The sequence below is a fragment of the Procambarus clarkii genome, chromosome 38 (assembly GCF_040958095.1).
Source record: "Procambarus clarkii isolate CNS0578487 chromosome 38, FALCON_Pclarkii_2.0, whole genome shotgun sequence".
In the NCBI taxonomy this organism is placed as follows: Eukaryota; Metazoa; Arthropoda; class Malacostraca; order Decapoda; family Cambaridae; genus Procambarus; species Procambarus clarkii.
The window spans coordinates 16393579-16410071 of NC_091187.1; the positions used below are offsets into that span (position 1 = coordinate 16393579).

Sequence of the window (16493 nt, forward strand, 5' to 3'; positions counted from 1 at the left end):
CCTCGTCAGAAGCACTCCAGCAGGACTCTGGAATCATTGAAGGAACTGTTTTGGGTCTGAGCCTTCACCATGAGACTTGTGAGTACCAAGACTGTCACTTTAGACTTGACACGACATCTGTTTCAAGTCTGAAGCAGCATATTCCTTTTTTATAAGTTTAGTCAAATTCTCCTAAGCCTTTTCTAATCGAGTGATGGATAATATATCCAGATATTCCAAAAGCTGACTAGATTTTCTTAGCCTTATTTGATTACTTTAATAGTGAGAAATTCCGTATTGTCACCTGTTTAATAGGAAGAAATGTAATCATTACCTGTCGGAGGCACTTTGGAGAATAGGGAACATTAGGAGAGCGTGAGGAGTGAAAAGCATTATGAGTCAGTGACTCTTCTCATTAGTTTTGCATTATCTGCAAACACCAAAGTCCACTACGGGTTCACCATAGCCCGTGCTACTTGGAACGTTTGTTCCGAGTATCTGAATCTTCAACAACAACTGCAAACACTGATTGCGTGCGTGCGTGCGTGCGTGTATTTACCTAGTTATATTCACCTAATTGTGTTTGCGGGGGTTGAGCTCTGCTCTTTCGGCCCGCCTCTCAACTGTCAAACAACTGTTTCTACTCCTACTATTACTACTTCCCCCCCCCCCACACACACACCACACCCACACACACCAAGAAGCAGCCCGTGACAGCTGACTAACTCACAGGTACCTATTTACTGCTAAGTAACAGGGGCATAGGGTGAAAGAAACTCTGCCCAATGTTTCTCGCTGGCGCCCAGGATCGAAGCCGGGACCACAGGATCACGTGTACAGTGTGCTGTCCGCTCGGCCGGCCGGCTCCACACACATAGTGTGTGTGTGTGTGTGTGTGTGTGTGTGTGTGCGTGTGTGTGTGTGTGTGTGTGTGTGTGTGTGTGTGTGTGTGCGTGCGCGCGAACGCGTGAGCTTCAATGTACGCTTTTGACTATTTGAACACATCTCTTTGCTCACATAGAATAATTTATTTATTTTAAGCTCTTTTTACGGTTATCTCAGGAAAAGTGAATACATGTTTCTCTGTGCCGATAAGTTATCACAAAAAGAGTACTACGACTCCATGTTATATTCACCAAACTCTTTTTCTCTCATTTCAGTTTACTTTTAGTGTGGCCTTACTGCTGGCTTTGGTTGTGTTGCTGAAGCCAGCTGCAGCCTTCCCCGAGCCGGATGCTGACCCAGGTCCTCTGGCTGACCCCCACAGGTGGGGAGGTGGATGGGGAGGTGGTGGTTGGGGAGGTGGATGGGGAGGTGGTTGGGGTAGGGGTCGATGGGGTGGTGGTGGGTGGGGATGGGGGCGCTGAGCCCCATTGCCCTCAACCCACACACCATCAACTCACTGCATAAGGAGATCACCACTACCCCAGCAAGGTCCAAGGATCAAGAGCCAGACGATATACAGCAACCCTTACTAGCACCTATATTCTGATACTGCTATTTTCTGACACCACTATGTGTCGACACTACTAAGTGTCGACACAAGTGTATTCTGTATACAGTAACTACTAAGCTATACTGACATTGTGCTGCACTTTTGATAACTCCCTTATTAAAAAATGTCGTTGGACTAAAAACAATAAAATAATTGTGAACCTGACGTCTTATTTGACCCTAATATAAGAACCTCATGCATCTAAGAAAAATCATGAGTGATGTAATAGAGCCTCTGTTGGTAGCATCTATTGAGCTGAGCGTCGCTGGTAGTGATTGCTAACCTAGCGTCCGCAGAGCACCGGGGCTCCATAAGGACGTGTCTGGGATTCCGTGAAAATTTGCAAAAGCTTGTGGAAAAAAAGTACTGCTTATCGCCTTTTTGTGTAATTGAATACAAAATAATTATGAAGTTTTTAACGTGATCTATTAGTAAATAATGCAACCACAAATTAAGTTATTGTAGTCTATAAAGCAAAGCCCAAGATTCATATGAAGTTAGGAAGCAATTAGAATCAATGTTATTCTATTGAATCTTGAATCATTTTCAATTAAAAAAGCATTATAAAATAATAAAATTAAAATTCGTTTTTTCGTTAACGGCCTTACTAAAAAATATTATATTAACACAAAATGATCACATAGTATATACGTAATGTTTCATAACAGAACATCTTGGAACGTGTTTAATTTACACCTGACAACTATATTCACTACCTTGAGAGATGCCTTAAATAAATATGTTCTGAACAATGACAAAGACCTTGTAGCAGAGAACCTGTTGGTCCTCATTGAAGTGACAGCAAGGTGGTAATAATATTATCAAGTATCTTGCGTCACCAAATATCTCACGAAGGAAAGGTAAACAATTATATTTAAAATAAAATTAAAAAAATAAATATTTAAAATCTGGGATAAATTGGCGAAAAATACATTTGGGAGAGGTTGGTATGACGTCAAAATCTAGCATATATAACTATTTAGGAGCCCGGACCACCTTCACTCGAGCGCCACGCTTGTGCCTCGCCTCCTACAACATACAACACGTCGTCCTATAACAGGTGTTGTGAGTGTGTGGGGGGGGGGGGCAGAGTGCTATTATGTCCAGTAGTCTCTATAGCCTGTCCGAGACCTTGATGGCCAAGGTGAACAGTGTTTATCTAAGGCGTATATACACAAATACATTCACGAACGCTTACACACACACACACACACACACACACACACACACACACACACACACACACACACACACACACGAGGCTCGGCCCTGGACCATGAGGTATGGAGGAAGAAAGGTTGAAGAATGTATTGACGCCGGAAAAGATAAAACAAAAAGCAGAGGAACACACATAAGAGGCGGGACCAAAGAGCCGAAGCTCAACCCCCGCAAGTACAACTAGGTGAGTAAAAAATAAGCCAGATTGAAGCCTAAATGATAACAGTTCATACTCAAGTCGATTGTGAGAATGGTCCAGGACGGACCGAAACGTCGTCGTCCCTTCACCTTCTAGTGTGTGGTCTGGTCAACATACTTCAGCCACGTTATTGTGACTCATCGCCTGCATAACAGTTCATAATTAATAATATTACTGAAGATTGTATATTTTGGCCTGCATTAAACAGTAAGGTAAGGTAATTATCAGGGAAAAGCGCTAAGCTAATACGACCATAGAGCACTTGGAAGGGACATGAGGATAAGAATTTAGGATAGGACGGACCTGGACGCTCCAGGATTGAATGCCAGTCTACAAGAAGCGAGCCTGCCTCTCTGCCGTCCAATCCAGGTGGTTGGGATAGGCGTTAAACAGTAAACACCAAACATTTCACCGTATTGACCAATCTGTCTTGAGTACTTCATCTTCCCTCACTCTGACAGTGATGCAAGGAGAACGTGTTCAATAGATACACAAAATAAATGGCAAGTTATGGGATGTGACAAAGGGCAGGTGACCTTGCATAACAGCGAAGACAGAAGCAACTCAGTGACTCAGCAGGTCTGGGCTCCGCTGGGCATCGACCTCATGAGGAACAACAGACAGGCAAGATGATTTTCCCTTCCCTCTCTATCTCTTCTTTGTTTATCTATCGGTTGTCAGGAATAACTGACTTTGACGTCTCTAAATCAGTCGAGATCTAGAGCTCTTAGATAACAGTGATCAGTTTCGTTTTCAGTTAACATTCAGAGGGAATGAATTTGAGTGAATGAATGAATTCATCCTAATGAATTTCTTAACATTTCTTCTTCGTGAAGGATTACAATAAATTGTTGACGTATAATCACAAAAACGCAAGCGGCTTGTCTTTACAAGGGCGCTGCTCTCAAAAGCTGAAATACGTGGAATTGAGTGTGGCTTCGCTTGAATATGAAACCTGTTTCTTATTCAAGTAATCGAAATTTTCTCGAACAATGCTTCACTCACGTTCTCTTTTTAAATCACACCTCTCTAAATGTTTCACCACGTACTGTAAATACAAATAATTTCCAGTAGAACATAAACACCTAAACCAAACCTAATCTAGGCCCAACCATACACCAAACTCAAACATGAAATGATATTCAATATGTATAAAAATAAATGTTTGAATACAGTACGATGAAACTGATGAACATCTAATGAGTAGGACCCTGCTCATGCAGTGTCCTACCCTTCAGGGTCATGCAGGGTCCTACCCTTCAGGCTCGTTCATACGAGCCTGAAGACTGGTTGTTACGAAGATGTGTCTTCGTTCGAGGTGCACCCAATCTACCCCAGCAGTGGAGAAGAGTCACGAACCCAGGAGTGAGTGAGCTCGCTACCCGGGCATCACTGTGACTGCCTCAGAAACCTGCACTTCCCCTTCCAACACAAGGGATCAAGGGGACCTCACCTGGAGGTCAGTGACGAGTGAAAGGGAGGAACTTTCTTCTGGGACTTTATTTAACCAATAAATATGTAAACAAGACAGTCTGTGATGAATTGTCTGGCGGTTTAATTTTGTAAATAATTCAGAAAATACGGATAAGACACAAACGAAGATCATAACGCAAGATTCGTGAATCAGTTTCTTAGTTCAATCGAGTGACAAAAAAAATTTGTAATGAACATACAGCCTCTTTAGGCAGATATAAGTATGACTCTGAGCATTATCCTGTCTGTGAGCATCCACATCATAACTGTCTGTGAGCACCCACATCAAAACAATGTCTGTGAGCACCCACATCATAACAATATCTGTGAGCACCCACATCAAAACAATGTCTGTGAGCACCCACGTCAAAACAATGTCTGTGAGCACCCACATCATAACTGTCTGTGAGCACCCACATCAAAACAATGTCTGTGAGCACCCACATCATAACTGTCTGTGAGCACCCACATCAAAACAATGTCTGTGAGCACCCACATCATAACTGTCTGTGAGCACCCACATCATAACTGTCTGTGAGCACCCACATTAAATAATCACTATACACAGCGTTTCCGACCACAAATATATTCAGTGAACATTGAGGAGGGATAAACCGGGGAAACCCGTGCATGGCAAAAAAATACGTTATTTGTTTGAAGCGACTGCGTAGTAGCCAGACTGGTTCTTACTTGTTAAGGAAGGCTACGTATGATGTGGGATGGGCCGTGCTGGCTTAGGAAACCTGCGCAGGAGGCCAGTTAGTCAGTACTGGTTTAGGAAGGCTGACTAGGAGGCCAATTGGTCCGTTGGTTTCAGAAAACTACGTAGTATGAGAGCTGATTCATACCGGTTAGAGTCAAAACTTCCCCAATTGCGTTTGCTATAGTTGACCTTCGATTTCCCCCCCCCCCCATCCTCTGAGATTTCTCGGCTCTGTCATAAGAACAAATGAAGTTGTGTATTCTACTTATTATTATTATTATTAACATCTTTATTGACAAAATTATAATTTTGCCTAATCTGAGGATATTCTGCTGGTTCAATACCTTGACATAGACAAATATCGCTATGGCACATTTCGGCACTTAATTTCCATATGTTTCTCTTTGTGTTCATACCGTTCTAAATTATTTGTTGTGCAACCCATCCTCCGAATTGACAGTACGTTTTAATACTAAATGAAATAAGTGCATTTCCTGACTGTTATACATAGTACATAATTGCACTTATGGGGCTGTTATATTTACCCATCCCCCTCCCCCGATTTAAATCTCCTCGTTTTCTGTTAGGACACTTATAATTTTAAGATGAAATTTAAACATTCAGTTGCTAAACAAGTTTTAAATATTTGGATTTTCTTTTTCACTTTTATTAAACAATAGAGATTTTATACAAAAATTGAAAATATCCTGAGTTACTTTACAATTTATTGAAATATTTTAGTTTTATTTTATAAAACTGTAATAACAATATAGCTATAGATTAAGTAGTAGTTATAATTAAGATGCAATAAAATTCTTATCTTCACAAACTAAGATGGTTAGGTTAGGTCGTGGTTTTCTATTCAGCTTTTGAGGTAAACTCAAATATTCACAATATATTTGACTACGATTTAATACTTAGTGCAAATAAGAACAATTCTTAACTGTTATACATAGAACATAATTGCACTTATGGGGCTCTGTACATTTACCTACCCATTTTTGGAGGACAGGCTGCTGTTGTTATATTCCCCTAAAATTGTGTATTTGGTAATCATGTCTCCCCTAGCTCTTTTGCCTTTCAGTAACGTGCGGTTTAGTATTTCCTCATAACTAATCACTCTCAGCTGGTTACGGGCTCACTATAGCCCGTGCTCCATGGAAATTGTGTTCCGAGTAGCTGAATCAAACACAACAAAAACATCGACAACCTCTCAGCTCTGGTATTAGTTTAGTGGTAATCCTCTGGACGTTCTTAGCTGCGTATTATATTAAGCCAGTTAAAAGTTTACCATTGAACCCTTACCTCTACCCATCATGGAAGTCCCTGGACCCTTAATGGAACCCTTCGAACTGTTCAAAGAAGACCCTGGACCCTTCAACCCGTATCAAGTCTTAATGGACTCGAGTCCATTACACCCAGTGGTTGACCCTACAGAGGCATTCATAAATTTTAACATGCTGTTCATTCAAAACAGGAATTTTCTCAAATATAAATTAATATTATATATTAGCACATTGTGCATATATTGGCATAGGTTAGGTTAGATGTCTAGGTTCTGTTGGCGATTATTTGTATTTGTATTACGTGGGTGAAGCATTTACAGCGTTGTGGTTCGAACAAAATTCGTCAGTGAAGCACTTGTTCCGGAAGTGTTCGAACGAAATCAGTTCTGAGTCGTGTGTAAACCGTTTTTCATTCATAAACAGGGGGTTTAGCGGGTGCATGGAATCACTTTTGGGTCTTTATTTGGAGGACGGGCTGGACCCCTAAAGGAACTTTTCACTACCGTTCAGAGACGACCCTGAACCAGTTATGACGACCTCTGCTACAGTTTAGGTTCATATCGAGAGCTTTGGATTCAAGTTATATTTCTGTTTGCCAACTACTTTCGAGACCATCAGACATTAATGCGTGAAAGAGAAACTAGTAGTTAACGGTGCATCACAGAAAATCGCTAATTACTCTAGAAAGGTTCAGCAAGGCCCTTATCTCGTGCCGGGGAAACATGGTGGTTCAGTAGTTCACATATAGCACGAATCAATAATGTCATGGAATTCTTTATAAAAAAAAACGAATTTAATGGACATGTTTACATCACAGCAATAGACATGAAACACGCTAAAAAGAACTAAAAATAACACGCAAGAAGAACACCCACAATAGGAACACCCAAAACAAAAACAACCCACAACAGGAACGCCCACAATAGGAACACCCACAACGGGAACACCCACAACAGGAACACCTACAACAGGAACACCCATACACACAAATCAAGAACGTCAGGCGGGGAAGACGCACCTGTATCAACGGAGTAGCCTTCGTGTTTCCCTTGCTAGAGGCGCCAGTCACAGAGTCAACAGCACGATCGACCCCCCAAGGCTTCTCGGGCTGGGCTCCTCCATTGTCAGGATGTCTGTAGTGATTATATTATATATATATATATATATATATATATATATATATATATATATATATATATATATATATATATATATATATATATATATATATATATATATATATTCCAGTATCCGTCTGAACTTCTGATGTATGAATATGAAAGTAATTAAGGAATTTCCGGTATCATTTTCCTTCAGACTTTGTTTAATTGATTTTAAAATTAAGATTACCATGAAGATCCTCTATCGTGTATAAATGTTAAAATACAATGACAAAACGTATTATGTATAAGGTGTGGCTGGAGAAGAGTATACGTGAGTGCCCTACACGGCTGGGTGCTACATACCCTCTTCTTCGAGGCCAAGGGTCCCGAGAAAAAACTTACTTAACTAAACACATGTTGCTAAAATCTAGATTAAATTAAAACCAATGCAATATAACGAATTTATACAAAACTGTTCAGAATAAAACTCAAAAATAGTACTTACATTATAGTTTAGTGGGGTAGAAATTAATATATATATCTTTAAATTTTATATTCTTATTAAAATATATAAACGAAAAATCCATAATAATAAAAATTTATACAAATTAAATTAAATTTTAAAAGACTATTAACCAGTACTACAAAGTTTCAACTTAATTATTACAAAAGATAATTAATGTAAAATAGGTTCGGTAACTAGCAGTAATTACAAGCAATAATAATCAGATTCTGTAATATAAAAATTAATAAAATTGGAGCAAAATAAATATTTTTAATGGGAAGACTAATGAAATTGGTTAAAAACGTAACCAATAAAGGAACACAGAGGGGATATTATTATTCAATAAGGAACAAAGTTCTTCAACATATAAAGACCATTATTCTTAGATCAACAGAGCCATTATTATATATATCTAAAATTGTGTAACTAGACTCATTGAAAGGATAATCCTCTTAGTGAGAATTATCAGTAATTTCGTACGACAGCTGCATTGGGACTGGACGGTAGAGCGACGGTCTCCCTTCTTGCAGATCGGCGTTCAATCCCCGACCGTCCAAGTAGTTGGGCACCATTCCTTCCCCCCGTCCGACCCAAATCCTTATCCTGACCCCTTCCCAGTGCTATATGGTCCTAATGGCTTGGTTCTTCCCCTTGATAATCCACTCCACTCCTTCATGTTTCAACATCCTTATTTTGAAGTTCCTAATGATCGTGTAGATACATTAATTGACAGCTGTATCTGTGGCAGCTGTCAATGTATCTAACATTACAGCTGGAACAGCTGTATGAGTACATGATACTGGAATATAATTGATTGGGCAGCATGTCCTTCTATTTCAGATGGGAACCAATGATATTCAAATTAATTAAGGAAAATATAAAATCTAAGGATAACACTAATTTCCTCAGCTGATTTATGATAGTTCATAAAACTATAATATGGTTATATAATATAACTCAGATCTTTCTTCGCAGTAAAGATCTGAGCAGACACAATTTATCCTATAACAAACTTCCTATGGAGGTTTGTACCAAATGGAAAAGATAATCATTATTTGAGAAATCTTCTGTAAGATCTTGATTTCAAGATCGAAGCTGTACCAAGTAGAGCAAAATGCATAAGCTCTATTCACCTTGGTTTTAATTATGTTCCTTCTAAATGTCTCGGGGATAAACAAATGAAAGTCAATACACAATTATAAAAAAATGCGTTTCGCTGAAACACTATTCAGCATCTTATGAGGCAGAGGGAACTTGAATATAAATCTAAGGAGACGAAGTTATATATTTGTTCTATATTACCCTACCGAAGAGACACGGTAAGCTTCCCTTGCATTCTCATTGGTCTCTTGGGGCTGTAGGTGCTGTAAACTAGTGGTTCTGTCTTAGTAATGTGGAGGAAAGCATATGGTAAACTGCATCTTATGCTTAGCGTTGATTGGGGTTAAATTTCTGCCGATTACATCTTACAAGACTCGTGCCTCTGTCTTGTTGGCTGTTGAAGAGAAGTTCACGTTGAAGAGTTTAATAGGTAAAACAGTTTCTTTAGTGTGGACCTCTTCCTTATAAGTATCATGGCGGTTCACCATTCTTATAAAGACACCTTCAACAGCGTTTCTGCCCGAAACGCTTTGCGTAATAGTGGCTTTAGGCTTTGTATGTACTAGCTCTATCTATAAATCCATCAATCTTTGTAAAATCTCTTGTATGTATGTATCTTACCTAAATAAACATTTATTTATTTAACATAAGCGGTTGCAGCCCGTCTTCTAAAACATTTTCATACTGCAATTATTTTTTCTGAATTTTTGTGTAGTTTGTCTAAGGTATAAATTATTTAACAGGTATATAAAATACTTGCAGCAAATTAAGCCATGCTAAATTAATTACAATTCAGACATTGAATTTATTGCCAAACAGTAAAATAAATATTCTTGATTACAGCTTTCTGTATTAAGAATCTCTAACCATTCTTTGTGGTTAGAGATTCATTTAACCATTTAAGACTCAATTTTCGATGGCTGAAAAATTAGTAGGAGCAACTTTATATAATTAATTTGTACATTCCCTCTCACACTGAACTGCAGGAACATGATAAAGTTAATTCCCTTGCAAAGATTGCAGTAAATAAAGACAATGTTGAATGGCATTCTATTTCCGGAGTATGGAAAGTATAACATAACCTTGGGGCTCCCTTCTCTCTGTGACGGGAGCTTGACGTATATAAGATCCGACGGAGTGCCCAGTGCCATAATACACGCTGTTCTTCACTCTCCAGCACTCATCCTATCATCATGAAGCTCGTGAGTGAATATGGTGCTCACGTAAGGCACTCCTGACCTCTCTCAGGAGGTCAGAGTATAGTACTTATGCCAGTACAGTATGACCCAGAGTATAGTACTCACCCAATTGTGCTTGCGGGGGTTGAGCTTTGGCTCTTTGGTCCCTCCTCTCTACTGTCAATCAACTGGTGTACAGATTCCTGAGCCTATTGGACTCTATCATATCTACATTTGAAACTGCGTATGGAGTCAGCCTCCACCACATCACATAGTGTTCATCTTGGTCTGGATACACACACATACACACTATTACACATAAACCCACTTTTGCACCAATACACCTATACCATTACACACACCCACAAGGTGTATTCAAAGTTATTTACTGATTAAAAGACCGGACGTATAAGAACAGTCAACAATAAGACCTAAATGCCGGATATTACACTAATGATCCGGTTAAGAATATCCGATATCGGATATTAAGTAACCAGTCGACCCATACAAGACATTTATACATACAAGTCTACACACACGCGTTTTGTTATGTGATGGAACTTATTAGAATATAGCAGGCAGCTATATCATGTCCTATCTATGTATGACTACATAGATACGACATCTTAAACCCATGGAACGGGATTGAACTCGTATTTCTGGGCTCCCCCAAGCACACACGCACCACTAACTGCTTAGAAGGGTATGAGGACAAGGAAATGGAAGCGGTTCCCAACATGTTGGACAATCGGGAATCGAACTCCGACCTGCAAGAAACGAAACCATTGCTGTACTGAGTAGACAAAATTGGACAGAGCAACGAAGCTCTTGTTATGATAACTGCTCTATAATAGCCAGGAAAACAAGAGTAATAGAGCTGGAGATTGTCCTATTACCATGAAAGACCGAAGTTCTATTATTCTTGTATTAAGGACAACAGATGTTAACACATTATTTCTCTTGCAGGTCGTGGTGGTGACCTCCGTGCTGGTGCTGCTCGCCCTGGTCATCACGGCCGCCCGCGCCTTGCCCGCCCCGCAGCCCTTCTTCTTCGGGAAAAAGTTTAAAAAGGGCGGCTGTTGTGGCGGCTTTGGCGGTTATGGTTATGGTGGCTACGGCGGCTATGGAGGTTATGGTGGATATGGTGGATATGGTGGATATGGCGGTTATGGCGGCCACGGTGGATATGGTGGCTATGGTGGCTATGGTTACAGGAGTTTTGGGTAGGAGAGTCTGATGAGAGTGGGGAACGCAGCAGCAGCAGCAGCATCTTGGATTGTTAACTACGTCACCAGTCAGTCAGCAAGTAGCCACCAGTCAGTCAGCAAGCGTTCACCTGCCCAGAGACGCCATCCTTGTGGCCCAAACTCACATGTAAACATCAACATAAAAAGGATGTATTAACCTTAACATACAGAAGCATATCTATGTTCCCCTTCCATCATACTCGCATATTAAAAGTATGAAGTTGTTCTCGTGTACCGCCACAGTGTGCCAAAAAGTATGAAAGACATTTCTTTTAATAAACATTAAAGACGTAACGACGTGTTTACCACGATAACCTGAAGTATTTACCACGATAGCACATCTGTGCCAGGTCAGTACGACGGGCTCACCATAGCCCATGCTGCTTGGAATACTAGAAACATTCCTGCTATACACAACTATTATCTAACCTAACTAATTCCAAACTTACCTAACCTAACCTAACCTAATATCTCCTAACCTAAACTAACTATTCACCCTAACCTAACCTTGCCTGGGCTGCCACAGAAAACAATAACTGATGAATTTCTCAGGGGAACATAAAACTACCATCCCGCCATAAGACTAGACAACTTAATACTTATAAATAATCACTCAATTACCATATTATAAATGGAAGTTCTGACGACCTCTCCCTCAACACATGTAACAAATTCAACAGCCAAATATTTACGAGCAGATTAGCATTTGTTTGTGGGGGAAGGGAAGGGAAGGGAACTATCAGGGGGAAAGCGCCAAGCCATTACGACTATATAGCACTGGGAAGGGGTCAGGATAAGGATTTGGGATGGGACGGGGGAAAGGAATGGTGCCCAACCACTTGGACGGTCGGGGATTGAACGCTGACCTGCATGACCCGAGACCGTCGCTCTACCGTCCATCCCAAGTGGTTGGTTGTGGGGGGGGGGAAGCTTATCGCCTTGATGTGATGTATAACACTGAGCACCTCACAACTCACGTCTATATTAGAGCATTCACAACTAATTTTGGATTCCTATCTATAGTTTTATCAAAAGTTGTATGACAAAATCCAAGATAGAGCTTCTCACATCTAGTGAGAAGCAAACTTAATGTATATGACACACAGAAATCCTAATAGCGTGGTACATCAAATGAATAAATCCACAAGGGCTGTGACGAGGGTTCGAACCTACGCCCGAGAGATTAAGGCAGCGTCTGGGATCCTCTCGGATTTGAACCCTCGTCACGGCCCTTGTGGATTTGTTCATTTAATGTATGACCCAGTGTCGTACACTCTCCAACACAAGACATGGTTGGTCTGTTTGTATCTGGAAAAGTACACTAAATATATCCCCTCCCCACCTCCCACTAATTACTTTCTCTGCAAGTTCCTGCCACAAGAACAAACTATCAAACGAGCGGTGCGATGCGTGACTACACACTTCCCCTTTGTACGAACGCAATAATTCCCCCGCTCTTGTCACCCGAAAAAAATTAAGAAAGCATTTTGACAACAGGCTGGCGACCAGACCACACTGTCACTGAATTAAAAAAATATTGTAAATAACTGGCACATAATACACAAAAGTATACAACAAAAACAGCCCCCAGAGCATTGCTACAGCAACGGTAAAAAAATGCACTTCTACCTAGCACCCTCCATAGTACAACAACAACAACACTGCAGACATCACGTCATGCAGAGAAAAGTGGAGTCTTACAGAGTGGCAATAAGTTGTTGTGAAATAAGGGTTGACGACGAGCATGGGATCGGATGCGCCCCGGCGTACCTGTAAAGGGATAATCGCAAAACCTAACGGCAAAACCAATCACCAGAAACTTAGATGCCACACGCCAAAGAAACACAGACAGGCAGATGATTTCGGAGCCCCAGGAGTCCCTCAGGGTGACAAGCACCGGCCCCGCCCCACACAGAGAACACTGGGTAGCAAAACCAAAAACTCGGGCCCAAACTACAACACAAAAGTCCTCCGGTGCCCCCCAGCAGAGCAGAAGCCAGCCGCCCACCACATCTGAGAGCACACCAGCAGCCCACCAACCCCCGGCACCTCTCGGCCAAGCCGGAGCCGGACACCGTCGTCACCCCGCTGGGAGAACTAGCCAGAAAACGTTAAAAATCTATCAACCGTCCCGTGACCCAAGGCGATATGTGCGCCAGGCGTCATACAAACCGTACCGTTGAATAGGGATGCCAAACGGCAGTATCAAATCCAAAATCGCGAAAACAGAACATGATCCGGGGGCTCCCAGGCGGAGGAGGCGTCCAGACGTCCGCTCGTCGTCAAGGTTGAACCAGGAGTCCCGGCAATTAGTTGTACACTCTCTGATGGGTTATAACAACCGTCACGAGATTATCTGAACTCAGCACAACCATAGACATAACTCTGGCGAGATATAAGCATTTTGCACCGAGATTGTAACCATTTGTTGAATTGTCTGAATGTCTATTGCATATTGTTTGTGTACCTAGTCATAAAAGTTTTTGTATGTACGTCTGGTAACGTACTGCATGTGAAAAGGAAGAAATCTATATGTTTATCACTCAGAATGTTCGGTTATAGGTTTATTGTTTGTGATATGTGTCTATACATATATATGAACACGTTGTACTGAACGGGGTGAGAATAGCTTAAGCTATCTCATCCTTATGTGTGTATTTATACCTCAATAAATTTATTTCAGCTTGAATTTGAAAACAGAAATAACTGACCGACGACAGCTAAAATGTTACTCTAGCTGAGCATTAATTAGTGTAGTTGTATGGTCAGGATAATGAGGTATGGTCAAGTAAGGTCAGGATGCGGTATAGTGAGGTAAGGTCAGGATGTAATTGCATGAGCAGGATAGTCATGAAGGTCCGAGTGTCGCTGTACAGTCAAAATAAAGATGAAATTTAGTTTGATGAAAATGGGCGGATGACTTATGACATGGATGAACCATGGACGCATAATTTAAGACATGGATGACAAATAAACGGTTAACTTTCAACATAGATGACCCATGGACGAGTGACTTCAGACATAGATGATCCATGGACAGGAGACCTGACATGGATGACCCATGAACGGGTGACTTTAGAAATAGGTAACCATGACCCTTGGACGGGTGACTTGAGACATGAATACCCATAGAAAGATAATTTGAGACAAAGGGTTGCTTAAGGATGTTGAAAGACCTTCGAGAAAGGGGACAAAGAGAGAGAGAGAATTAAATGATTTCGTCCAATGTTTACATTGTTGTTTATCTATATTTTTTGCCCTGAATGTTTCTTTATAAACCCAAGAGTATAAACATCACATAAATACCAGTTGTAGCATATATTTGCAAACATTTCAACATACAGGTGAAGGGAGATCCGCAGATGTTTCCTAAAACTTCAGTTTGTGTTAAAGTTGAAAGGGGAAATGCTTGTAAAGTGAAGCAGTGGAATATTTTTCTTGTGTAATGTTGGTTTGGCAAGGTCAAGTCTCTCCTGCTAACACAGCTGTTTGTTCTGGCAAGCGGTAGCGGCCTTGACGCCAAGTTGCGTGCTGCAGAGGAGTCTGGCTACTCACCTCCTTCATGATGCTGCACATTGTATATTGTAGGGGTCTCAGGGGGGTAGAAATAGCCTAAGCTACTCTATCCCTTTGAGATGTATTTCTTGCTTATCTCAATAAACATACTTGAACTTGAACTTGTAGGGGTCTGGCTACTCACCTCCTTTATGATGTTGTACAATGTATGTTATATGTTGTTGGGAATCCGTTTAAATTATAGCCAAATATTATTTCATGAGTTACAGCCTCAAATTGTTATTTTCAATTCCAAAATTTATGTCGGTCCCTTGGTGAATTGAAGGATTTGTTTGCACCAAAATGGAAGCGATACCGAGCTTGTAAGATCTAGTTGTGGGCAATAGATCTCCGTCAGCACCAGCGATGTATATGATATTATGTTATTAGCTTCACAAGACTGCTACATGCTTCGCTAAATAAACTTTGATATCCAGTTCCTCATCTCATTATGTGCCTCTGTAACCTTTTCCCCTATCGCCCACGGGATGGGTATGGGGTCCACTACCGCCCACGGGATGAGTATGGTGGTCACTACCGCCCACGGGATGGGTATGGTGTTCACTACCGCCCACGGGATGGGCATGGGGTTCACTACCGCCCATGGGATGGGTATGGGGTCCACTACCGCCCACGGAATAAGCATTTCGTCTACTACTTCCAATGGAATGGGATTGGTGTCTGCTACCGCCCGGAATGGGTATGGGGTGCATAATAAATGAAGAAACTAACAACATTTCCTAGTGTTATCATTATTACTGTTTTCTATAAAATTATTATTAATTTGACCGTTGTTTATATCATGTTTAAAAGCTTGTTGGTATGTGTGATGCTCTTGTTTTGCTAAATTATTATGAATTTGAAAACCTTTTGAAGTTTACTGATGATTCTTTTCCCATTGTCAACACAGAAATATATCACTGATGACTGGTCAGGTCCTGGAAGACCACTTGGTGATACTGCTATCCTGTGGCATAACACAGGATAGCAGTGTGTTGACGTTAACAATGCCTTATCACAGCCCACTACCGTTGTACTCGACTCTAATGGTGCTCGGGGGTATTTGATTATATGTGTAAATGCCTTGTTTCACCAGCAGCAGCAGCAGTAACTGCACATGTGTATAGAAACATTCTAGCTGAAATATCTAAACTGGCTAATTTATATCATGATGCTAACCTCGTGGGAGAAGGCAATTTTAACACTGATTTAAATCTGCCTAAATGGTTCATGAATGCTGAAAATTTATACCTGCTGTAAGTGGTGAATTGAATGTTGACCAGACCACACACTAGGTGAAGGGACGACGACGTTTCGGTCCGTCCTGGACCATTCTCAAGTCGATTGTGAGGGATAGGGATAGGGATCATTCTCAATCGACTTGAGAATGGTCTAGGACGGACCGAAACGTCGTCGTCCCTTCACCTTCTAGTGTGTGGTCTGGTCAACAT

At 41.0% G+C, this 16493-nt stretch overlaps 1 protein-coding gene and 1 long non-coding RNA gene across 2 annotated transcripts in view; both read left to right on the top strand.

The window, feature by feature from the left end:
* LOC123771870 (uncharacterized) overlaps positions 1 to 1634 on the top strand; it is a 2177-nt gene extending 543 nt beyond the window's left edge. The window contains exons 1-2 of the long non-coding RNA XR_006774575.2: positions 1 to 78; positions 1140 to 1634. The exon at positions 1 to 78 is cut by the window's left edge and continues 543 nt beyond it. This is a non-coding gene — a long non-coding RNA (uncharacterized lncRNA). The remainder of the gene's footprint in view (positions 79 to 1139) is intronic.
* Positions 1635 to 10231: 8597 nt separating this feature from the next.
* LOC123772039 (keratin-associated protein 19-2-like) lies at positions 10232 to 11781 on the top strand. The gene is made up of 2 exons (XM_045764897.2): positions 10232 to 10264; positions 11207 to 11781. The coding sequence occupies exons 1-2, from the start codon at positions 10256 to 10258 to the stop codon at positions 11465 to 11467; spliced, it is 270 nt and encodes an 89-aa protein (XP_045620853.2). The 5' UTR covers positions 10232 to 10255; the 3' UTR covers positions 11468 to 11781.
* The last annotated feature ends 4712 nt before the right edge of the window (positions 11782 to 16493 follow it).